General features: G+C 31.9%; 1 protein-coding gene across 1 annotated transcript in view; it reads left to right on the forward strand.

Annotated features, from left to right (window-relative positions):
- The window catches only part of LOC117101151, a 155,824-nt gene that overhangs the window by 106,749 nt on the left and 21,242 nt on the right, over positions 1–27,833 (forward strand). The window contains exons 15-20 of the mRNA XM_033241033.1: positions 5,248–5,252; positions 5,485–5,704; positions 9,719–9,876; positions 11,977–12,120; positions 15,861–16,041; positions 21,896–21,922. Of these exons, the coding sequence (XP_033096924.1) occupies positions 5,248–5,252; positions 5,485–5,704; positions 9,719–9,876; positions 11,977–12,120; positions 15,861–16,041; positions 21,896–21,922 (735 nt within the window). The remainder of the gene's footprint in view (positions 1–5,247; positions 5,253–5,484; positions 5,705–9,718; positions 9,877–11,976; positions 12,121–15,860; positions 16,042–21,895; positions 21,923–27,833) is intronic.

Here is a 27,833-nt window from a genome sequence, read left to right on the forward strand (position 1 = left end):
AAAAAATAATAAAAAAAAAAAAAATAAAAAAAAAAAAAAAAAAAAAAAATAAACAAATAATAATAATAATAATAATAATAATAATAATAATAATAATAATAATAATAATAATAATAATAATAATTTTACGACAGTTTGGTTAATGAGATAATAATAATCAACATATTAAATAAAATTACGTCCATGCAAAACCTGCTTTTAAATAAAAATGTTATTTATTTGATTCTGTTTAAAAAAATAATTTTATAAATTATAAGTTTATTTTCTGCGATAATTGTATGCACAAAGGCTAATTCATGTATTCAATGTTAATATGGTTGATAAATAATATATCAAATAATAATAATAATAATAATAATAATAATGAAGTTTTTTAATCATTAAAAAAGTCATGCATCAGAAGTTGTCTAACACCATGGCAAATGTATACTGAAAAGAGATTTTATGACCTTTGACCGTAAATCTCTGAACACCATAGAGACCCTACCTTATGCCAATACATATGTGCCCAGGATAAGTCTGTGCTATGTTATTTGTGACAGAAGAAGTCTCTTATACATTTTTTGAAAGTTTTTTTACCCTAATGACCCCAATGTGACCTTTGACCTCAAGCAGTGAACACCCATGTATGAGAAGTGTCACCGGTTATACTGACCAGGTTTGGTTGAAATCGGCACAACCGTTTGGCACTAGTAGCGTTTTGAAATGTTGCCAGAAAAAAGATAAAAATTACCCCTTAATGACCTTTGACCCCTTATTCCTGAACACCCTATAGACTCTGCCTTATGCCAATGTATATGTGCAAAGGACAAGACTGCGCTACGTTATTTGTGAGACAAGTAGTCTTTTATACGATTTTTGGTTTTTTTTACCCTAATACCCTTATGTGACCTTTGACCCTAAGTTGTGAACAACACATAAATGGGAGGTGGCCCCGGTCCTACTGACCTTGTTCTAATTAAATCGGTATAGTAGTTTGCCACTAGTAGCCTTTTAAATTGTTGTAAGAAAGAAAGATAGAAGAAACTGCTCGGAAACAGAACCCAGTCAGCCTGCTGCTGACTGGGTAAATATACGTACTCTTACGTTTCGTGGATCTTCATCCGGCAATGAAGCTTTTATACGATTTTTGGTTTTTTGACCCCAATGCCCCTTAAGTGACCTTTGACCCTAAGTTGTGAACAACACATAAATGAGAGGTGGCACCAGTCCTACTGACCAAGTGTTACTGAAATCGGTCCAGTATTTTGCCACTCGTAGCCTTTTAAATTGTTGCCAGAAAGAAAGAAAGAAGAAACTGCTCTGAAACAGAACCCAGTCAGCATGCTGCTGACTGGGTAAAGAAGAGATTGCTCAAAACAAAATCCAGTCAGCAGCATGCTGACTGGATAAAAAAGAAACTACTCAGAAATAGAACCCAGTCAGCAGGCTGACTGGGTAAGAAACTGCTCAGAAACAGAACCCAGTCAGCCTGCTGCTGACAGGGTAAATATACTTACTGTTACGTTTCGTGAATCTTCATCAGGCAATGAAGCTGGGAGCTAGATAGGCAGGTGTTCATTCAAAAGGGACCTTTTTATTTTAATTGTTTCATTTAAGTATATTAATCTTTTTTATTACTAGTATAGTCATTGTTGCTGTTTAGGCGCTATAAATAAAGGCATTGCTTATATGGTACAAACCGATGGCAATTATTTTACTTTTTTATATATTAATACTATATATATATATATATATATATATATCAAGGTAGCCGTTAACACTGTTAGATATCAATTATCTTACTTTTTTATATATTAATACTATATATATATATATATATATATATCAAGGTAGCCGTTAACACTGTTAAGTTATATACATAAATCATTAAAGAAAGGACATAATAATACATCGTGTAGCATGATAGCTCGCAACGAATGTAGTCCTGTAAATAAATGAAAAAAGAAATTGTGTAATAAAATGCCTCTGGCGGGACTTGAACCTGCGACCTCTCGCTGTCAAGGCGAGCGTCATAACCATTAGACCACGGAGGCTTCATGGTTAAACAGATTCAAATACCAGCAGATACACTCCATTACACATTAAGTACGACTAGAAACAAATAATAGCATACACCGAAATATAAATAAAGGTAGCCGTTAACACTAGCCGTTACACTGTTAAGTTATATATAAATCATAAAAGAAAGGTAAATACAGTGTTCGAATGAAGGACATTTTGTTGAGAGCTGTGCTACGCGATGTATTATTATGTCCTTTATTCGTTCGCTTCGTTGCTTGGCACAGGGATCAAGGACATTTATTTGTTCTTTTTACACAATGGCCTCTGGCCCATATAAATGTAGGTTTACATAAATTTAAAGAGTGAAATGATCGTTTCTACGTTTAGATGATAAATTAGACTTGCTACAAGTCTCTAATTTATTGATTTTTCGTAATATTAGCACATTTCGAAAAGCGCCACTAGCGTCAATTTATGTCGAGAAACTTTTTGATGCGAATTAATCCCAGAAAAAGTGTACTATGGAACGCCATGCAATAAGCAATATGGTGCCAAAATCGATTTATTTTTAAGCATTTTCACTGATTAAGACAAAGTTTAGGGACTGGAACCCAGTCTAATGATAAATATAAAAATTTAGATAAATTATTAATAACATTGGGAGCACTGGTGGATATTAAGGTAGTGGCTATCGGCACTGCCGCAGTGCCAAAAAGTTGCTGTTTTCTATCGGCACTGCCACAGTGCGAAAAGCTGCTGTTAATTATTTGAATTAATGTTTTTATCGATAGATAACATTGGTATAATTCATAATTCATAATTTTCACTCAAAACGTAATAAGACTAGTAGGCAAAAAGGGAACATGTCCCTGTAGGCCCTACAAGAAGCCTACCAGAGAAACAATGATAATGGCAAAGACATAATAATAATAATAATAATAATAATAATAATAATAATAATAATAATAATAATACTGTAATAATAATAATAATAAAAATAAAAATAATAATAATACAGATAAGCCTAATAATAAATTAATAAATAAATAATAATAATAAAGTAATAATAATGATAATAATAATGAAGATCAAAATATAGCATTGAAAATAATAATAATAATAATAATACAGATAGGCCTAATAATAATAAATATAGATAATAAATAATAAAAATAATAATAAAATAAGTAATAATAATGATAATAATAATGACTGAAGATCAAAATATATCATTGAAAATAATAATATTAATAATAATAATAATAATAATAATAATAATACAGATAATAATAATAAAAAAATAATAATAAAATAAGTAATAATAATGATAATAATAATAATAATAACAATAATGAATGAAGTACAAAATATAGCATTAAAGTGAATTCAATTACTGTAGTTATTAAAGCAAGAATTGGAGCGCTGGACTGTCATGAAGGTGTTGTATTAATGATATTCTAAATATTTGGCTTTATTATATCAATAATTGATTAGGTCTAGCTTAACCTATATTATTGTTAACATTATATTATATTTGTTTTACAATTAATAACTATAATTATTTGTAATTAAATTATTAAACATTATATATTATATAGGCCTAGGTATATACATAAAACAAAAAATAAACAAATAATAATAATAATAATAATAATAATAATAATAATAATAATAATAATAATAATAATAATTTTACGACAGTTTGGTTAATGAGATAATAATAATCAACATATTAAATAAAATTACGTCCATGCAAAACCTGCTTTTAAATAAAAATGTTATTTATTTGATTCTGTTTAAAAAAATAATTTTATAAATTATAAGTTTATTTTCTGCGATAATTGTATGCACAAAGGCTAATTCATGTATTCAATGTTAATATGGTTGATAAATAATATATCAAATAATAATAATAATAATAATAATAATAATGAAGGTGCTCGAATAATGCGGTGAATAGGGTGGAAAGCCACCTCATCCCTTTGTTTACTGTGTAAAAACCAATAATGGTCACTTGTCTTGTGTGTGCTTCTCATGTACTATGATAAAACATACCATCTCTATATTAAATTGTCAAAATAATAAACAGCATTGTCAACGTCAATAATGTTCAGAGAGGTAAGTATATTGTATTTGATCTCCGTAATTACACGGTGGTTCCACCTTGTTTTAAAAATATGCAAATATGTTTTGGACCAAAAGGATTTTGTTTGTTTACGAACATTTATATTTTCTATTTGATAATGGTCATTTTGGAATATTGATTCGGATGCAATTTTTAAAATAATGGGCAAATGATCTGATTCGATACGGTTTCCAATATAAATATTACTAATTGTTTTTAAAATGCATGGGAAAATCATAACATAATCTACTACACTTTTACCTGTATGGCTAATAAATGTAAAACCTTTTGTGTGTTGAACATTTATTCTGCCATTGACAATTCGTAAACCAGTTTCTTTACAAAAATTAAGTAGGTCAGTTCCATAAGCATTAATAACCACATCATCGTTAATTCTAAGCTCAATACTACTACCATCATGTTCCATGTGTAATTCACTATCCCAAGTCCGGGCAAGTGTCATTATTTACGAAGTCATCTAATGTCCCGGTTCTGCTGTTAAAATCACCAATAAGGAATATCTTATCTCCATACTTATTTTTATAGACGTATAATACTTTGGAAAGTATATCATAAATATTAGTAGAGTGTTGTGAGCTTTGACGTGGTCTGTAGACAACTACTATTATGATGTGGTTATTGTTGCTAATATGTATACGTAACCAAACGATATAATTAGATGAACTAGGTAGTTCATTAAAATTTAAATATGGTCTGAAGTATACTATAATTCCACTAGGGTTTCTTCCATAGGTGTCTTTTAGGAATTTTACTATTTTGTTATTCGAACACTGTATTTACCTTTCTTTAATGATTTTTAATATATATATATATATATATATATACAGTATATATATATTATATATATATATTATATATATATATGCATATATGTATATATATATATATTTATATATATATATATATCTTTATATATATATAACTAAAACATAACTATAGATGCCTTAATTTATATTTTTATTTCTCTATCCTCTATTAATTCCAATTTTTCCATGTAAAACTTTGATAAATTAATATTATAATTGTAATATTTCATTAATAATTAATAATAAAAAATATTTTTAATTAAAATTTTCAATTTTGTATTTTTTTAATAGGTGGTGTGATTGTTCTTTTGGAGCGCTTTTTTTTTAGAGACAGTGATTAAGTTTTTTTTCAAGTTTTTAAAGCAATCCTCAGGCCCTGTTTTGATGTTAATGTATTTTATATTCCGTTTGTCAAGTGTTTCCTCTTTTTTTGTTTTTTTGTTTTTATTTTTTTTGCGCCTGGTAATAAATAAAATAAAATACATAAATTCTGTTGTGATACTTATCAAAATTCTTTCTTGTTTTCAGTTGGAAGAATTGTTGTTCACTGACATTTTCACCTTACACTTCAACTTCTCCATTGATCCTGAACGTACTATGCCAATGGGCTACGGTATTATCAATACCACAATTCCTATAGAAGTAATTTTTTACAAGCGAGATCCTGATAGTCGTGATGGAAATATTGTTTTAGGACAAATTTACAAGACAGAAACCCTAGTTATTAGCCTTCCATTTTCGGTGAAAGGTAATCAATATATAAAATTATTTGTTTTATGTTTGGTTTTTAGTGCTATTTAATTAATCAATTCATTCAAAGGCATCGACACGGCCAATAGTACAAAGGGAAATATTGTGAGCAAGTACAGTTCATCTTTCAGTTGAGACCCCTTTAATTCGGGACCATTTTTAAAAAGTAAAAACTGATCTCTTAACACCAAGCTCATTCTATTATGAGACCTCTTTAATTTCAAATCATGAAAATGGCCTCTAATACAAGACCAATTTTTGAAGTAAAATTAACCAATTTTTTTTTTTTTTTGACAAATGCACAATAATTGACAACAATGAGTTCTTTAAACAATCAATGACTTGCACTGTTATTAAAACATCGGCATATTTTTTTTATTATTATTTACAGAAATTCCGGTACTCAGTTACTAGTAGTTTCTAGTTTTACAGGTGTAACAGCCTTTTTAGAATTTGTTAGCCTTTTTCAGAAAATTAAAGATGAAACTTTATATATTGCAGCCTGTGATTCACTGCGTTCAATTGTGGGGATTGTTAGGCGTTTTCTCTTTAAGGAACCGCCATTTAAAAACCAGAATCAAAGGCAATAAGCATTGACTTTTTTTAATTATACATGACTTTGGAGACCACTTCCATTTTTATTCCTTGTTTATAGATTTTTGTATTGAAATACCCTCTAATTGTACTAAAATTACAGTACAATAGATTATTCAGGTGTCCCTACTCAAGAGGGCTCCAACTTAGGTAATCAAATGGTTTGCTGCATTTTAAGATTCAACCCATGGGCTAGAGCCTACTTGCATCTAAGGCTGAAACATGACAATAAGCCACTTTTACAATAACTTTTATAACGATGAAAGCTGAACTCCCGACCTCGAGGTCTGGAAATCAAACAGAACACGCTGCATCAATCCGCCTACCCCTTAATTTAGATGGAAATGGACTTGTATAGCGCCTTACACATTTAAACTCATCTCAAAATACTTAAAGAATGTAAAAAAAGAAGATAAAACTAACCCATGAACAATCCTAAAACTAATCAGAACAAAATAACCAAAGACACAAATTATAAACGAACCAGTAACAGCGAGTTGTATTCTAATTATTCTCTAAATGTTCTGTCTAGAGACCAGTCATTCTGGTGGTCTACATTTAAAGGTTTGAGATTTGTGACCACCTAAAATTTCTAGGTTCCAAAAACAGTCTAGAATTGGAGGATGAACTGAAAATGCAATTTCATTTAACTAATAACTAAACAGTTTTGTTTCTACTCACACACGCGTGATATAATACGGTATTGTCACAACTTTCTGAAATGCAAACATTTCTAATGCTATAATAAGTGTTTCAAGTGATGGAGGTAAGTTATTTCAGATCCTTATAGGTTTTGTATCTTCAGTGCTACCATTGTAACAGAAACAAAAAATAACAAAATCCATTTATTAACATTTTTCTTTCTCTTTTGTGTGGAAAACCCACATTTATTCAACATCTTTTTTAACATTACATTTTAGTACAATAGATTTCTGTAATCATAATAAAATTATACAAACAAAATTGTAATTAATAAATGCAAAATTGCTAGTACAGTATCCATAAATTTTTTCTTTAGTCTATCGCGAACTATTTATTGTTTTTATGTGAATTTAAATTTCATTTCTATACAAATAGCTTTTTTCTTTAGTTGAATGTCTATCTCCGCTTATTGTTTTATTTTCACTTCATTTACACTCATTATCCCCTAACTTGTTCACATTTACCATTCAAAATAATTATAATTATAGCTTTGTAGTTATTACCTGAAATACAATTTAGTTGAATATCTATTTCTACTTAACAATTGTTTTTAGGTGCATTTTCATTTCAATACATTTTCACATGGATGTTTGTATATTAAACATTCAAAATATATAGTAGTTATAACAATAATGCGTGTAAAGTCATTACCGAAAATAGAGTAGTTTATTTTTCCATAGAATGTTAATTTACATTTCATTTCAATACATTATCACATGCATTGCTGTTCAACATAAGAGACAGTATATATATATTTATAATAAATATTTAAAAAAACTAACACAGAGTATATAAAGCAAAATTAGCACTATTGAGAAATTTATTGACACAAATGACTATCACAACTATCAAAAGTGGTAGTTTTGTATTTGTTACTGTGTAAGGCTCATCATGCTATTTAAAAAAAATATGTAAACAATGCAGAACATTTTGGATGTAAATTTTCTTTCAAGTAATATATACGTTTACTACCGTAGAGGTTATGGTTAAACAAATGGGAATTGTTAAAGCCAATGTCATGTCATAATGCCTAAATCACCATGTAATGTAAAATCAGTGAGCTTAAAACGCTGAACTATTTATAACATCTCATAGCTCGTATCGTACAGTAAGTCATCAATGCATCACCTATATTAATAGGAATCTAAATTATAAAAGTGTTTCAGAAGATCAAACAAATTATAAATTCATTCCTGCAACAGCAAAGAGGAGAATGCACAAACAAACAAGTACAGGCGACCCTCATAGCGCAGTGGTTCTCTTTTTGTAAACTCACCCATCTGTATTGTACAGATAATAGTCATGAAAATAACTAAAAATAAATTTTACCGCACTAATTAAAAAAATTTCAAAGGCGCCATGTGAAGAATAAATCATACTAAAAGCTTTAGAAAATAAGGATAGTTACCAACCGTCTCGCATCGTGCGGGACGGTCCCGCATTTCAAAGTGATTTTGGATGAAATACGGTACGTATTTTGCAGAAACACATGCGTGATCATAAATTTGTCACGCATTTAGCTCAAGTCTATGCGTGATGAAGAATTATCACGAATTCGTGGGAACATGTATTTAAAAATGATAAGAAATTGGTTTTGATAAAAATATAAAAACGGGTCATGCAGTAACTGAGTCATTAGAAAGTACCGTATAGGGCCTAAAGTCTTTACGTGAACATTTAATTCACTGTGACGCGTTACTAAATTTTAATAATTCATCAGTATGCCTGTTCATTTTGTGTTTGTTCGAGTAATGAAATGTTTTTGTACATAGTTTGGGAGCTAAAGTTAAACATACATTGAAATTCAAATTGTAGGTCAACATGGCTTTATTAAAAGCATTTTTGTTTATCTACCCTGTATTGTCAACAAACAACTCTATGAAATCGTTTTAAGAAAACAGCTTAAACACGCTCAGCTCGTCGGAACGCCATGCCCTGCCCCCGGCGGCCCTGGCGCCCCCCACCCCCGCGGAAACTGCTCTATTTACTCACGCATTTCAAATCTCTCAGGTTGGTAACTATGAATAAGAAAGTTTTTAGATTCTTTTTGAATAAAACTCATTCTCGGACTGTACAGAAATGGGCTACTCATTCTAAAGATAGGGTTTGGCGTCTGACCAGGAAAAGAAACTTTGACTATGTTTTACGTTAGGCCATAATATACTGTAAAATTCGATGGCTATTTAAATGAGTGTGCCTTAAAACAAGTAATAGTAATTTAAATGTAATTCTTTCTTTAACAGGAAGTCAATATAAATTTCTAAGTATGACTTAAGGATTAAGATATACAAATATAAACTTATGATTATAAGCCCTAGATATCATAATCAGGATAAGGCCGTCCACTTCAGGATTTTTCCTCTAGTTTCTTGCTCCCGGTTTTTAACGTTTGTTATGTTTCGAGATTGTTCCTACGATCTAATAATAAATAAAAAGGAAAAAGTTAATTATTTATAAATAGACTAAACATTTATTTGATCTAAATATGCATAGGCATAGGCATAGGCCTAATTACGGTGGTGTTTAACCATTCCAAGAAAAAGTAAGGTTTTTTTGAAAGAGATCAAAATTGCAAAATTAAATAGTGAAAAAAACAGAAAAATGCAGTGGATACTTTACTTTGCTTTTCTTTGGGTCCATCAATTTATTGTCATTGCAGATAGGCCTAATAATATTATTAATCATTCAAATTTGTGAACACTTATCTTTTTCGTAGAATGCACTGATATTCTTGGTATAGAATCTGGTAATATTCTCGACTGCCAACTTTCAGCATCATCATCATTAAATGACAGTTATTCACCATCGATGGCCAGAATTAATTCTGCTGGATGGTCAGCTGGTATCCGACATTATGAAAAAGAATACATACAGGTAAACGATTTATGATAACAACAGCAGAAGCACTTACTATGTGTAATCTTCTATTTTTCATTTTTGTGAGGTTAAATTTTTCAAATTGCATAATCTAAATGTATGATGTAATTATTAATTTCTTTCACTGTAACTATAAAAATAATTATTATCAAAACAGTTAAAATTATTCTTTTTTATGAGCAGAATGATATACACAGTCTATATAATAATCGTCATTAAGGCACTGGTCGAAAGTTATAGATATGCTCCATTGTTACACCTAATCAGTTTACTGGTTTAATACTTAATGCATGCAGGAGGGGTCTATAATATTGCCTTAATTAATCAATAATGTGGCTTTTGTAACTTATATTATTTAAAGCCACATGCCATTTAAAATCAAATGTTGACCTACATATTTTAAAATATGTTATAATAACGAGAGGCTATAATTTTCTTATTAATCAATAATGTGGCTGTTGTAACTTATGTTATTTAAAACCACATGTCATTTGAAACCAAATTTTGACCTACAATTTTTAAGATATACTATAATAATAATGAGTCTTGAAAACAATATATTTTCGTCAGCATTTCGCAACAACTTTTACGTGCGAATGTGTACAACGGAAATAAAAAATAATATTCGCATCAGCAATCAAAAAGCACAGCTGATTACTCTTGAGTCGGTCTTATAATAATGGTCTTGGTGGCTGTCGTAAGATGGTTAGGCCTACTGTATGTGATAAAGTGACAATGGACTAATTAATTAAGATTATGTATATAAGACCATTTTATCAATCCGCCCTGTACGCGTTTGTACTTTCGAATATACAGTGCTCTCACTTGCCTTCTAAACACATTTTAGTGGACTGCTTTTTGAATGTTTAAAATCATTTGACATAGTTAATATGCTATGCTATATTAATTAGTTTAGTGGCCTACTGAAAGCCCTATAGATGCAAGTGTGTATTTTCCAACATACTTCCAATTTTTCCAACATAGCATCAAGACACTACAAGCATTACGGTACTCACAAATTTCAGATTATTTTGGACTTTAACAATAATTTTAATTTTACATAATGTACTATAGTACCTGTGTATCTACATACATGTATAATGTATCTACATTCGAATTGATATAAAAAAGTTTTAGAAATAAAATAAGGATAACATTTTGTGTTAATATTGATAGGATGGCAAATTGAGTTTGATAATTACTAAATTAAGTTTATCATGGATAAATGTATTTTTGAAAAAAACTTATTTTTTCTTCTTTATTTATAATTTTAGTTATTCATTCATGATTAAATTAAAACTGAAAATACAGTAGTTGTAATCATTTAAAACTAACTCAATTTTGGTGTTTAAATGTTGCTTCTAGAGGCTCTCAAAATTATTTTTAGATGTTTGCTTTCTCTAAAGACCCATGGACTTTTTCCTGCTAAATTCCACTAAATGTGTATTGATACTACTACAGTAATTTTACACCATTCAAAATTGACAGTTGGTGAGGTACGCCACCATTGGGGGATATTAGCCTCAGATAGTTAACATGTAGGTCAGTGGCGGCGACAGCGGGGGCAGGCTGATTAAGCCCCCCCCCCCTCATTGGTTTGGTCAAGCCCCACATCGGCCAAAGGAAAAAAAAATGGCCTAGTTTTCCTGTCCCAGCCATTTCCAGTCATGTAGAAGTCCCAATTTAAAAAAAAAAAATCTTGTTTTGTGAGGAGGGGACACCCCGGCTCGGGCCTTAGGCCCTCAGATAACGCTGCGCACTATAGTTACACCCATAAATACTTAGCCCCCCCCCCCCAGTCGGACATTTTAGCCCCCATAAATTATATCATAGAGCCGCCGCTGATGTCCTGTCACAGTGCATTCATAGAACATGATTATGGGTCTGTACTTGTCCACGAGGACAGAGGTTAGTGTCTGATATGCGTCATTTGCTCATGCTTGCTGCAAGCGTTCAGCCCCAGATCCTAGCCTGTTTAGTTTCACTCATGCCTTCCTGTGGAGATCGTTGCCTGGTGGATGTGCTGATGTAATCCCTCAGGAACTGTTGGTGTTTCAATATCAAACATTTTCTTCTCTCTCTTAATTTAAACTTTAGGTTCAGTTTGGCTGGATGCACAGATTTGGAGGAATTGAGATCCAAGGAGATTCAGAAAACTCAAGCATTGTAGAATTCTCCCTTTCATATACGAAAGAATTTGTGATTTGGAATGATTATTATGATGAACAATCAACAATAAAGGTATTTCAATATAATTATATTCTTTCAACAATACTTTACAACATTATTCCTTTATTTCTTTAATAAACATTTGTCACGACATATAGAAATATACAATGACCACAGACGTGACTAGAGGTGACATGGGCTAAAGCCCAACTCAACAAGTAGTCATCTCTAAAAACTCCTGGCCAACAATAAAAAATAAGAAAGAAAAAGATAAAATTTAAACATTCATATTACAGTACTGTTATTGTGTATGATTATCTGACTCAAAAATGCCCTCATAGCGTGAACAATACATACACAATATTATTGGAACAATCATATTTACTTGCCACAAGTCCTTTCATCTTCTTGCGTATGGCAAGCAGCATAGATTTTTATATTTATTTATTTATCTTTTAATTTTTTTTTTTATTAATTTTTTTTATTTATTTTAGTCCCTTATTATTTTTCTCATTCTGGACAGCGCCACCAACGAGCATGTTAATTTAGAGACGAAATAATCCACCTGTAAAACACTGCATCGAGGTTCTCGGATGCCATAAGAATGACGTAATCTTATATTCCGTATATGAACAAAAATGGGCGAACCGAAATAAATTATTTCAGCCAATCACAATGCTCACGTTTTCGGAGCCACGATCGTGTACAGAAACTGAGTCAGTCGCGTCGACTAGTTAGGCGTCCTCCCTAATAAAACGGACCTAAATATATAGAATAGACCCTAGTTGGACGAGTGGGCAATAGCAAAGACAAATGAAGCTTAAGCTAGATGGTCCATATTACAAACACAACGCCACTTTCCAAGAGGACGGCCAAAGCCTCCTTATTTTGTGCATGAGAGAGGCTTGGTTGGGCCCATTTTTAAGTTATTACTTAATACAGTACCTTTTTAACAATGCTCTACCCTACCTAGTGGGCTTAAATCTGTGTATAGCTTAGCGGTGAGCAAGGGTTATCAGTAAGTACTACGGTCATCAGTCCATGTCGTTCAGCAGGCCAATACTAAACTGTTAAAGCATGGCAGTATCATCTGTCTCTTATACACATCTTTGTTATGCAACCTATATATATATATATATATATATATATATATATATATTGCTTTTAAACATGAATGTATTTATCTCTAAGATTATTATATAAAGGACAGCTAAATAAAAAGATTAATTCCTCCTGCAACCTATATATATATATATATATATTGCTTTTAAACATGAATGTATTTATCTCTAAGATTATTATATAAAGGACAGCTAAATAAAAAGATTAATTCCTCCACTATTTCTCCAATATCACAAAACTAAACAGATTCTATATTCTCTAACAATTTTTAGATTTCTTCCTTTCTTTAAAAAAATAAAACTTTGTTAAAAATACTTTTTTTTAACAAAGGGTTTTGTTGAATAATTTCTCGTCCATTTTGTATAGCAGTATCGTATACCAGTTGAGTGAAAATGTATAGGAAATTAACATTTATATTATTAATAGTAACTGTGCATCCCAAGTAGGGGCGTTACTCCAAAGGGCCCGTACGCAGCAACGACTTTAAACTGTATTATATAAGCATTTTGAGAAATGTGAATGTTTACCCCACCGCTTGCGTGTCATTCACTGAGTACAAACTTATCTTCCTTCTAGGTTTCATTAAAATCATCTTTATTCTCGCTTGGAAATCATCTTGATACAACAAGCGAGGATTTAGACCTTCGCACCGTTCGCCATGCGAATGAAGAGCAAGAAATATATAGTACACAAAAAAAAACGTAAAAAACAATAAATGATATTGGTTGTCTATATAAATATATCAATTATCAGAATATTGTGCGATTGTCAGTGAAGCTCTAGATCCTTTAACCAACGTCCATCCACAGTAGTAGCAGCAGCAGCGATGAAGGAATGTGATGATGATATTTCCCTAATGTATCTGTGCTTCTAGACTGTGCAGCACTATTCCCAGCGGCGGTGCCCCTCCCCTCCCCTTTGAAATTATTTTGAAAAAATGAAAAGAAATTTTTATTCAAATTTTTGTCTGAGATTTCCATCTCTGGCCATTTGAGGTGCCATAGGCCTAGTCATAAATTTTCTTGCCTCTGCCCCAATCATGGTGGGGCTGAGGTCTTATGCATCCTCAATCTGTGATTTTTTTCCCCCTCTGCCTATTTCGAATTCCTAGATCTGACATTGGCGGATTAAAGGAGGTCAAGTCGCCCCGTTCCCCCTAAATAAAAAAAAATTCATACATACATACATTACAGCCACCATCGGATCTTCATCCATTTTGGTGCATCTGGACATCAGTCCTTATTACTTGGTTTTTGTCAATGAAATTACAAAATGTCATCTTTATAGATTTCCTACCTTCCGTTATTTAATGTCCACCTAAAACAATGATATTCTAATTGTATAAGGGTGAATTTTACAGCCATTTGGAGGTGCCATAATTATAAATTTTCTACCCCCAACCCTAACCACGGTGGGGCAAAGGTGTTATATCCTCAATCTGTGAAAGTCCCTCCCTGCCCCCACCTTTCCCTTCAAATTCCTGTATCTGCCACTGAAACCGTTTAATACATGCATCTTCAAAGATCTTAAGACCTCAAATGATCAAAAATGCCTAAGCACCACCCCCTCGAAGAAATGCAGTATAAATGGAGTTAAGAAGTCATTTGAGTTGCACTGACAGCGAAAGGAAGACTCCAATGAAAAGGATGGTTATCAGTTTGGATAATCATTCCTAGGTTGCAGCAGAGAGTGTAGTATTTACATCCAATTATTAATTATAATATTATAATTGTAATTATGAATATTAAAAGCAAATTGATGGTGTGTCAATAAGTTTACCCCTCGGACTCGTGCTTTCTAGCATTATAATGACTGAATTAGAGCAAATTGTCATAGCTGGTATACAACGTTCCGACGTTATTAAATTCTACGCGCAATTTGTTGACGAACACCCTGGTTCTAGCTAAGCCCTCCAATTTTAAATAAATTCTAGACTCTCTTAATTCATTTCACCCTTTACTTAAGTTTACCTTTGAAACTTTTGTTAATGTTAACTTTCTGGACTTGGATTTTGATTATCAAAATGAAATTAGTAAAGAAAATTGGTAACCCAGTGTTTTAACAATGAAACTAGTAATATTCGGAAGTTCATGTCTTGGAATTGTTTTCCTAGAATTTTAATCAGCAAACTCTTTTTTAAGTATCTAGGCCGAATGTTGATAATGATGATAATATGCATAAAATATGGGTACAATTAAATTGGCCGACACAGAGAAATATTTCTCCGCAGAATGATTTAATAGCAAAGTTAAAAGAAATCTCACAAAGGATGTTAAATGTATTACTTTATGGAAGACCAAAAAGATTTCTTACTTTACTTCGATTAAAGATACTACTCCCAATGAGTAGAGAAGTTCTGTAGTGTACCATTTTAAATGTCCTGGATGTAACCATGATTATATTGGTAAAACAGATAGATGTTTAACTACCAGTGTAGTTCATTGGTTTTTGGTTTGGACCGTTGGCTTGGTGTTGGTTGACCAATCGGCTCAAAAGATGGTTGAAACCGCCGGAAGGTGGTATCTGCTTCCGTTCTCTTTCAGTTTGATCTTGTGCACATTTAATCACAGGGAACTCCCAGGCAAAACGTCTGTGTAGGTTACCAAGAGAACCAGCAATGCAGACGATCACCGCTCATTATAATTTTGCAATAGTTTTTAATATAACACTACGTTTTGTTTTTATTCTAGTTGTTTAAAAATGATTTCAACAAATCCAGTTCAACTTATTACCATTCATTGATGAATCCATTTGATGCTGTTGCTATCCGAATCCATCCAGAGTATGTTCAAGAATCCACGGACATGAGTTTTCGTCTGCTAAGATTCGAGTTGTATGGTTGTCAAAGAGCAGAACCGTTAAGTCCGTCATGTAAGTAAAGTAAACTGGAAGTAAAGAGTGGAACTCTAACAGGCTCCCATTATATTCAGGTCCTAAATCGGATTCCATGTGCTGCCTTTTTTATTTCTCTTGTGTCTTGGCAATCTAAATTCTGTGTGTGTGCAAAACAAGTATAAAATAAGTTTTCGTTGCGTTTATAAACAACTTCGTAATAACAATATAAAGGGCAGCGGTCAAAGCCACCTGCAGTGAAAAATAAAATCTTCCTATTAACAGCAGTAAAACAAGTATCACAAAATAGCCTTTATCGTCTAGCTATAAAAGTCCTAGTAGATCACACATAGCCAAAATCAAATTGTCCCTACCCAACTATACAATAATACAGTAGTTATTTAGTACAGTAGGTCTAAGTCATATTGTCGAGCTTATAAGAGAAGAGGTAGATCTGAGTAAGACCCTTTCTTAACCATTAGCCGCTTTGCAGCGATTGTTTTCCCCTAAGAAATGAATGCAAATAATTGTTCTGTTATTAGAAAAGTCAAAGAATGTTAATTTGTTTTGCTCTTCTTTTTTCTATGTAATGTTAAAAGCCTAATATAATTTGTTTTCTAATAAATTCAAAATAATTTAATTATATGAATATTAGGCTGTTTTATACAGCAGAAAAGGTTTACATATTTAAGGTAGTCGAAATGTACTGATTATAACATTTGTATTATAACAGAATTGTCCAATATAGCTAACTTTATTGTCCAATATAAAAAAATGGAAATTTGTTTCCTCTTTGGCAAACAGATAAAAGTGAATAAAAACACGTGAAAGTACAAGATGAGATAAACACAATTTTACAATCATTGAAAGAGAGCACATCATGATTAATGATTCATGATTAGGCCAGTATTTGGGCATGACCTTGCCAAAGTAATGAAAATCAAAGTTGAGATTCAACCGCATCCTCCCCGACCCCAGCTGGTTAACTTATGCACACACCAGCATCCCCCTTTTCAACCACCAAAATAAAACTGGACATGGCCTTGGAGGTGAAATTCAATTAATTATTTTTATTCACAAAACATACTTAGATGTCCTATTTAACAATTTAATAATTTCTATGGGAATATCTGATAAAGCTGTACAAATGTTAAGACATTTCCAAAGGGTTTGCCAATTCAAGTAGATATTAGATTGTTAACCACCTCTACTATTTCTTACCAAAAAAAGCAGAGAAATGGTATTACGAGGGGACCAAAGTTGACGATATCAGTATGTTTAAATATTTCGGTAGTAGACCTATGTTAAGCTGTATTGGTAATTGGCTAAAGGCCCGAAAACACACAGCTTCTCGGGCAAATAATTTTTCATCTCCCTATCCATGTTTTTTTTTTAATGTTTGATTCCAAAATACATCCTATTTTATTATTTGGATGTGAACTATAGGGGACGGAAGAGAGTATAATAATAGAAATTCTGTTGATATGTTCTTCTGATTCCAAAAATAGTCTCGAACCCTGCTGTTAAATGTGAGCTGGGAAGAAATTATCTTCAAGTATTGGCTGTATATTTATCTTTATGTTTAACAAGGTATTTAAGACAGTGTTATAATTTTTAGTATAATAAAGACGCATCGAGGAGAATCCTGCTGGGCGCTGCAAATAAAAATTATCTTTACTGCAAGGCACTCCTAATGATACGTATTTTATCTCAATTTTAGTCAGATGTAAAGATATATTCTCAAAATCGGCGAGATTTTTTGGTAGTTATTCATCTCTTTTAGTTTACAATCAATTTAAAATTGACCTCTTTTCTTGAAGATTATTTATGAGTAATTTACAATCCTTTTCATACTACTATGTTTATCAAAGCAAGACTTGATATCTTAGATCTTAAGGTACAAACAGGAAAATAGAGAAATATACCACCCCTGTAACGTACATGTAGAGTGTGCAATAGAAGCAAAGTGGCGGATGCCTTTCATTTTGAAAGGGAAAGAAAAGATAAGGAAACACTAGAATAGAAAAGGAAAGGAAATTTAAGGGAACATAAATAAAGAAAAGAAACTTGGGATTGGGAAAGACAAGCAAGGGTTGTTGGGAGGAAAGGAAAGAAATGACAAGCCAAACACAACGAAATGTAAACAATGAAACAGTTGAATTGATAAGAAATCTAAAATTAAATGGAAAGAATATAGAAAATTGAATGAGGAGGTAATTGAGATAAAATCTTGGTTGACATTTAAATAATTAAATATTAATATTATAAAAAATAAAATAAATAAATAAATTAAAAAAAATTAATGATAAAATTAATCTGTTATTTTTGTTTTGATTGCAAATAAAAAAATAAAATAAATAAACAAAAATAATGATAATATTAACCTCTTATTTTTGTTTTGATTGCAAATGATTTTCGCTCACTGTTTTAATCATCTTTTCTTTCAAGTCTGTTCTGGCTTTTACTTTTATTGTAAAGCGTATAGACGTTTATAGCATTCTTCGCTATGTAAAAATACATTTATTATTATTAATAATCATAAACCAGTGTAATATATAATTTGGTGTAGGCCTACCATATAGACTGTTTTGTGTTATCACCATTATTGTTGTTATTATTATTAATTATTATTATTAATAGGCCTATTATTATTATTATTATTATTAGTACAGTATTTTATTTATTTGTATTCAATTTTTAAAAATATATTTTATTATTTTCATTATTCTGCTGGCTGGGTTGGACGAGTTATTATAGATAAATGTCATCATCGCCCTACTTTTGCCAGTTTCTGTGTGGCTATTTTTTCGGATTGTCAATAATGGATGCATACGAGGGGGTGGCATGTGAAATCAGGTTAAAATTACATTCCATCGGGAGAACTGAAGATATGTTTAAATATCGGGTAAGCCATTGATAGCCAAAATAGAGGCTTTTCGACTGGAATTGTCATTGTTTTCCATTTCCACAGACTGATTAGCTTGAGTTGCGCATGATCAATTGTTGCATAAAAAGTTCGATTTTTCTCATTTCTCTTTCACACCCTATTCGCAGACGCCGTTCAGTACATATACTGTCTCTTATACACATCTAGATGTGTATAAGAGACAGTAAAGTCTGTCTCTTATACACATCTAGATGTGTACATGCATACAGTATATGATATAATAGAAAAAAATATGTAGCCTTAATTTGCCACAAATAATTGAAGATATTCGGTCGTAGACCTTTTATCAAGTTATAGTGAGAACTTAAAAAAACGAGATATATACCTAACCCTAATAAGTGTACAAAGAAATCGCAGTAACAAACAAATAAGGTGTTAAGTCAGAAATAATGCCAGAAGGAAGAAATATCAGTAGGAATAAATGTCATTAACAAAGGAATGATCCATTGCAGAATAGGGGTGTTGGTTAAGATATAGACAGGAGCCATTACACACCCAGTTAACCCTACTCATATGGTAATTTCTGGTGTTCATAGTATAATTAGCAAAGTAAAGTATCAGTTATTTCTTCATTGTAATTAACTAGGCTAATTATTTATTAGGTTGTATATATATTTTTTTCTTCAATTTATAAATACTAAATTTATCACAGTAAATACAATCTAATAATACCTTTATTTATTTTTTTTGTGTAAATGTATTAAGTATTTTAATACATTTAATACCAATAATACAACCTAATAATAAAAATATGTTCACTTAGTTGTTTATTACATTAACTAGGCCTAATTTATTAGGTTGTATTATAAAATTCACTCATAGAGCATTATAATTTTTGTTGTATTTCTTTAAGTATCAAACATTTAGTTAAATAAATACAATTTGGTTAAGTTGTATTTTATTTAAGTAAATACAATCTAAAAATTAGGCCTATTAGGCTGTATTTATTTAATTTAATGTACTTTACTATATAGTATATGATAATTTAATAATAAATAAAACCGAATAAACTAATTAATTAACAACCTAATAAAATTATTTAAGTAATTATGACAATCTAATAATCAGGCCTATTTGGCTGTATTTATTTAATTTAATGTACAATATGATACTTCAGTGGCGGATCTAGGGGATGAATAGTGTGGCTAGCCACCCCCCTTCGGTAACCTCGAAAAAAATATAGTCACTCCTCTTGTGTGTGTGTTTATCATGTATAAATGTTACATGTAGTAGGCTACTCTCGTAAAACATACACTTTCTATTTTAAGCTTAACTTCTTTTCAGATGTCATCCAAGAGCGTCTAGCCGTCTACTAGTTCCAAAAAGTCTCAAATGGTAGGGGATGCCTTTCCCTAAACCCATGATCGAGGAGGGACAGGGGGACAAGTCCCCAAATATTGTTAAGGGGGTGGGGTTTGGTCCCTCAATTTTCATTCGCAATGTAATAATTTCGTAAGTCAAGCAGATGCCTGAAATTTTTTTAAATGAACTGCATAAATGACCCAGGTTTTAACGAAAGCGTGCTGTACAACCGGTACTCTATTTCTGCCCAAAAACATCTGAATTACTTATAATTATATATACGACTCTTGTGTGCGTACCTTTATTATAATTTGAGAAGTATGAGAAAAAGCGTGTAATAATAATAATAAGATTGGTTTTCGGCACATTGTAAAGTAAATTAAAAGACAATTGAGGTTTTTTCAATGGAACATTACAGCGATTAATTTGATCGATGATGATGAATTTTATTATAAAAGAGTGTCATTTCCTGTAATCTAGAGGTACTTTCCCAAAATGTTCCCACCCTTGTGTGGACAAATGGTATGTAGGCCTAAATTAAGTACATCAATGTTTTTAAAATTTATTTTCTATAGTACATCGCACATTATTAATTAGATATCTATGGTTGCTGAAAATAGCTGATAAAACATCATGAGAAATTTGTTGGCGCTTCATTTTTACTATATAGTGGTGATGTGTTTACGATGAATTTTAATATATAAAAGTGTCATTTCCGGTCATCTAGAGCTACTATTTTCTAACATTTTCGCATCTCAGACCCCAACCATGGTGGGCCTGAGGTGGTCGTGGGCTCAACGAAATGTCCCCCTCACCCTTCGAAACAGATCTGCGCACTTGTCAAAACCACCCCCCCCCCGGCTTGGTGCTTCGAAAATCGCATTGCTAAATCCTAGATCCGCCACTGAAGTTTGTTGTATTACGTATTGTACGCCTAATAACAACTTAATAAATCAGCTCCTTAATATATAATTATTATTTTATTATAAGATTTGTTAATTAAGTTGAATTAGTATCACATATTAAATTATTTATTTATTACTTAAATAATAAAAACAGTCTGGTTAGGTTTTATTTATGGTCACCCTTTATTTATGTAAGTAAATAAATCAATAATACCTGTATTTATTTACGTAATGTATTAAGTATAGTGCATGTAACAACAACAATAATACAAGGTAATATTGGTATTTATTTTTTTCAATTAAATAAATACCTAATAAAATTTGTTAAGATTATTGTATATATTTTAGTATCATACTAAAATGGTAATGGAAATTATTTGCTTCCTCATTGAATTGTATGTGTTCAGCCATGGAGTTATAAAAATAGATACCGCCATTAAATTATACTAAAATTAATACAATGTAATAAAATTTGTTAATTAGGATGTAGTAGTATCAGTTATTTTTTATACTTAAATAATTATAACTTAATCAAATCTGATTATGTTATTAATTTAAACATAAATAATGCTTGAATTAATACAACCTAATAAGATAAAATAAAAGAACACTGGAAACGGGATGCTTAAACTCAGTAAGAATAGGAAGGAGTATCAGTTAAAATTAACATCACGATTAACCATGTCGACATATTGTAATAATTATACATTGTTTTTTTTTCTTTGTCGTATTCCCGCAGCTGCTTGCCCTACAGATGATACTCCAGGTAAGTTGTATTTATCAATTTAATTGCCCAGTCAGCAGCAGGCTGACTGGGTTCTGTTTCTGAACAGTTTCTTCTTACCCAGTCAGCAGTATGCAGACTAGGTTCTGTTTCCGAGCAGTTTCTTTCTGTCTTTCTGGCAACATTTTAAAAGGCTATTAGTGGCAAACTACTGCACCGATTTAATTAAAAGTTGGTCAGTAGGACCAGTGCCACCTCCCATTTCACAACTTGGGGTCAAAGGTCATATAAGGGGCATTGGGTCAAAAACGACTACTTCTCTCACATATAACGTAGCACAGTATTGTCCTTTGCACATATAAATTGGCATAAGGCAGAGTCTATAGGGTGTTCAGAAATTAGAGGTCAAAGATCATTAAGGGGTAATTTTATCTTTTTTCTAGAAACATTTCAAAACGCTACTAATGCCAAACGGTTATGCCAATTTCAACCAAACCTGGTCAGTATAACCGGTGACACCTCTCATACATGGGGTGTTCACTGCTTGTGGTCAAAGGTCACATAGGGGTCATTAGGGTAAAAAAACTTTTTAAAAAATGAATAAAAGACTTCTGTCACAAATAACATACACAGTCTTGTCCTGGGCACATGTGTATTAGCATAAGGTAGGGTCTCTATGGTGTTAGCAAATTCGGGTCAAAGGTCATTAAAGGGTTATTCTTTTGTTCTATCTGGTAACATTTCAAAATGCTACTAATGCCAAACGATTGGACATTAAGAACCAGCAACACCCCAGTCTGGGATGAGGGGTCATTTTGTAATGCAAAATTCGCTAGCTGCTCGTCCCTTCCTCTATCTATATTCTTTGGAGACCTCAACTACTGATGACGAAAATGTATCTGTTCACTTGTATGATGTTGATGAGGGTCCAGTAGATGCAGCTACCCATCGGCCTCAGCGTCGGAAACGACCACGGGACAAGTTTGGAGAGTGGGTTACATCTCTCTGTGGCTTTATATTGAAACATTAGTGTAATTCCTTTTTAGCAATGGTTTGGGACAACCATTTTTAAGTGGGGTGATTGTGATGTACCACAGTTAATTGTTATAACGTCCTAAATCTAAAGTAAGTTTTTAGGCTAATCTTGACTTGTTGAGGAAAAGAAAGAAAACATGTCCGTATGCGAACGGGTGTTATAAAACAAAGACCGAAGACCGAAGACCCCTATATTTTCTCTTTTATTTTGATGATAATACACCAGGTTGTCACAAAATCAAAAACACAATTTTTTTGGTCGTCTGTTTGTGAAATGTTCAAGGGTCTTCGTTTTATAGACAACCTATATGGGTGTCTACACAACGAAGACCGAAGACATTTAATTATTTCTCAATTATCTTATTGAAAGTATTTCAAAATCATCATAAAACAGTTGCCAAGTACCTATTTCATTATGTCGGAATAAAATGAGGAATATCAAGGGTCTTCGTTTTATAGACACCCTATATGGGTGTCTACAAAACGAAGACCGAAGACCTGAACAACGAAGACCCACATTTTTTTTCTCTTTTTTAAAATGATTCTACACCAGGCTGTCACAAAATCATAATTACTAGATTATTTTCATCACGAATGAAAGAAAAAAAATGTGGGTCTTCGTTTTTTGGGTCTTCGTGTTGTAGACACCCATAAAGGGTGTCTATAAAACGAACACACATCTCATTCATCCCATGTTGGTGTCACATATGCGTCACTATACAACATTCCTACTGTTTATTTTAACATGAAACAAGTTTATGAATGAAATATTCAAGGTTTTTGTAGGCCTTCCAGAATACGCGTACCGCCAGGCCAAGCCTTACTTTCGTTTAGAAAGTAGCAGCGCCGACGGACTCTGCCGCCAGCCGTGAACGTACAGCATTGGCTGCCGCTGTGGAACTGGAATAAAGAGTATTTCATTTCATTTAATTTATTTCTTCTCATACATACAAAAACACAACAAAGAACAGGTTGACGGTAGTGCACAGAAGAAATTCCAAACAAGTGAACTCAATCACTGTCAATCACTGTTTCAAACATGAAATTTGAAACAATAACAATTTTAAAGAATACAAATAAATAAATATACAATTTAAAAAGCTAATCATCGTATGCACGTGTTGATAAATTAGATTTAAAATTTCTAATAAATACATTTAAATTAATTACAAGATCCCTAATTTTGAATGGGATAGTCTCCCAAAATCTACCCACCACTGGATAAAGGGAGATCGGCCTGTAATTTTTTAAATAGGATCTTTTACCACTTTTAAAAAGTGGAATAATATTTGGCGATTTCCAATCTATCGGGATCGTACCAAGTTCAAGAGATAAATTAAAAATTCTACATAAAGGTTCTATAATATATATATATTGCACTTTAACATAGAAGATGTAATTCCATCAGGTCCAGGTGATTTTCCATATTTTAGTTTATTAATAAATTTAAGAATTTCCGACGAAGTAATTTATACATTGCTAAGAGGTCTACAGTGATGATCTTCACATAAAATAATTGGTGGCCTTATTGGTGCCTGTTCATCTGAGTAAATAGACGAAAAATGTTGATTAAAAGCATTAGTAATTAAGTTGGGTTCTTAAGTAATTGACCCTCCTATTACAAATTCTGAAGCAGATGGTTTTATTTTACACGAACGAACGTAAGACCAAAATGCTTTATCATTATCTGAACATTTGTCAGCAAGGTCAGAAATAAATTTATGATAGGCGCTTCTGATTTTGTATTGGGTCATTCCATAATATGGTTCCAACAAACTTTTTTGCCCGACCCCCTTGAAATCGCCCAATATTTTTCCTGTTGGGGGTTTACTTGAATTAACCCCACAGTGAAATTGGCTCCGCGCCAGCATTTTCTGATGAGTTAGAGCAATTTTAAATTTTCATAAGATTTGGCTAAAAAAACTCACCTTCTGACAGACAACTACTGATATCTCTCTTGAAACTCAACGTATTGGAGAAATTTAGCATTTTTCATCAAAGAGAAGTGGAATTACATAATAAATATTTGATTTTTGAGGATATTTATGGCGGCCATCCTGAATTTCAAAATGACTACCATCCTAGCTTTTTGAAACTATATTTATTGTATTCAGAGAGCCCAAAATCATGATTAGATCCAAATTTACCATTTTCCATAGAGGAGATGTGGAATTATACTGAAATATTAAATTTTTGACCATTTTAAGGCGGCCATCTTGAATTTCAATATGGCTGCCATTTTACTTTTTCGAACCCTGTCTCATTGGCTTCAGTGACCCTAATAACATGTAGTTAGACACCAGATTTGCCCTTTTTCAATGGATATAAGTGAAGTTATGAGTGAATATCATAATTTTGGCGGCCATTTTCAAAATGGCCACTAAAAAATATGTTCCGCCCTTTTTCTGGAGGTTCTTCCTCGCTCAATTTATTATTTGTACCCCAGTGATGCTAAATCAGCAGAGAAACCTTGGTCCCAGAAAAATGGTCTGATTTACACTATTTTATGGTGCCAGTTTCATAGAATCAATCAGATTTCCTGGAAACTCAGTGAAACTATCAATATCTAGGCACAAAATGTAGTCTAGAGCAAATATATATTTCATTTGCCCACAATGAAACTTTAGGGGCATCATCGTGTGGGCTAAGTGTCCTAACTGAGATGTGAACTTCCCGAAAATCGAGATATATGATTTTGTGATATTTTGGGTCAAAGGTCAAGGTCACGTGACTTGACCTATATAACTCTCACTAGTCCGGACATCATCAAGTTGCATATCGTTGGAAAGAAAATCGTCTCCTCTGTTTAACGGTACCAGATTTTGGGCTCTCTGAATACAATAAACATAGTTTCAAAAGCTAGGATGGTAGTCATTTTGAAATTCAGGATGGCCGCCATAAATATCCTCAAAAATCAAAAAATTATTATGTAATTCCACTTCTCTTTGATGAAAAATGCTAAATTTCTCCAATACGTTTTTTAGCCAAATCTCATGAAAATTTCAAATTGCTCTAAAACTCTTTAGAAAATGCTGGCGCGGAGCCAAAAATTTCACTGTCCTGTTATCTCAGGTAGACCCCCACAGCAGGCAAAATATTGGGTGATTTCAAGGGGGTCGAGCAAAAAAGTGTGTTGGAACCATATGGAATGACCCTATTTTAGAATATGTTTACAAACTTTATAGGCTTCCCACTTATAGGCTTATAGGCTTCCCACTTTAGATCTAACTGCAAGTTTGTAGAGTCTGTTTTTTCTTTTAGTCATTTTAATTATTTCAACCGATATCCAAGGTTTCTTTGGTCTCTTTTTTGATTTTCGTTGAGGTACAAGTTTATAAGTATTATCGAGAAAAACTAGTTTAAATTCCTTCCATACACCATAATTGTTATTTACGTTATTAAAACAGTGCTCCCAAGAAATGCTTGAAAAATTTTCAATAAAATTATTTATATTAATTTTAGAATATTGAAAAAAAAAACACTTCCTTTAGGTGGGTTAGCATGAGGATTAGTTTTGCACAAATATGAAAATGAGATACCTTCATGGTCACAGCCAGGAAGTGCATAATGTGAGCAAATATTAACAATTTGTTCAGGTCTGTTGGTATACAAATGTCCAATAATGTTTCCAGTATTATAAGACTGATCACCGATAAATCTAGTAGGAAAAGAAACCATTTGTGTAAAATTAAGACAATCCATGATAGATAAAAGTCGAGGTAATAAATTTAAATCAGATGTGTTTTAAAAATTAATACTAAAATCTCCTACTAGAATAACACTATGATAATATTGTACATAATTGAAAACATTATCAAGTTTGGAGCTGATCAAAATAGTCAATATTAGACTAGGGAGGTCTGTAAAGACTCCCAATCAAAGATTTGCCTTTATTGTGGTGGATTTCAGTTCATACAAGTTCAATAGCATCATATACCACAATATGTTCAGCTGCACACGGTCGTAGATCATTGTGAACAGCAATTAGTACACCACCACCATGTCTGTTCCTATCCCGCCTGAAAAGTGTGTACTCATCACAAACAATTTCAGAGTCTAAACTCGACAAATAATAACAACAATATTTTAGGATTGTCAGACCTTAAAAGCGCATGAAAATCTATGAGTTTATTCACGATGCTCCTTGAATTCATGTATAAAACAGACACATTCCTACGAGAATGTTCCTCACTATTAGGTGGTCCAAGATTTGGATGAATGTCTCCATCACAACTTATTAGAATACAGGAAAAACATACGTGGTTTTAATAATATAAAACTGGTCGAGAATACTTTTTCCTTTTCTGCCCGCATACTGACGACCAGCATGTTGAGTTTTCAAGTAGTTGAAGGCATTTGAATCGAGGCCTACCTGGTCAAATTTAAACTTCACGCTTGAATAGCTCCTGTCCCAGTGTAAATGCTTGTAACAATGGCTGCTGTACTGTAACACTGGGCCTAAAATATTTACGCTAATTTTTGCGAAAGTATAGGTTGACCATGTTGTAACAAAGTTGACCCTTGAAATAATGACCACTTCAGAGGGATAACATCTACAGAATCGTGTGTGGAAACAACAATAGCGTACAGTTGTAAAAAACAAACTGAAATCAGAGTACCTAACATAGCTTTGGTTATATTACTAAAGTATGTAAATCATTAAATTGACTCAGATTCGGGCAATAATGTGGTAGAAGGATGAGTATATATATTTATATATATATATATATATATATATACATATATATATACTATATATACATATACATATACATATATACTATATATATATACATATATATATACATATACTATATATGCATATACATATACATATATACTATATATATACATATATATATATATATATATAGTATATACATATATATAGCATGAAGTGATTTAAAAACATTATTTT

Source organism: Anneissia japonica, unplaced genomic scaffold, assembly GCF_011630105.1.
Source record: "Anneissia japonica isolate Jap-2015-1 unplaced genomic scaffold, ASM1163010v1 scaffold921_len549748_cov171, whole genome shotgun sequence".
In the NCBI taxonomy this organism is placed as follows: Eukaryota; Metazoa; Echinodermata; class Crinoidea; order Comatulida; family Comatulidae; genus Anneissia; species Anneissia japonica.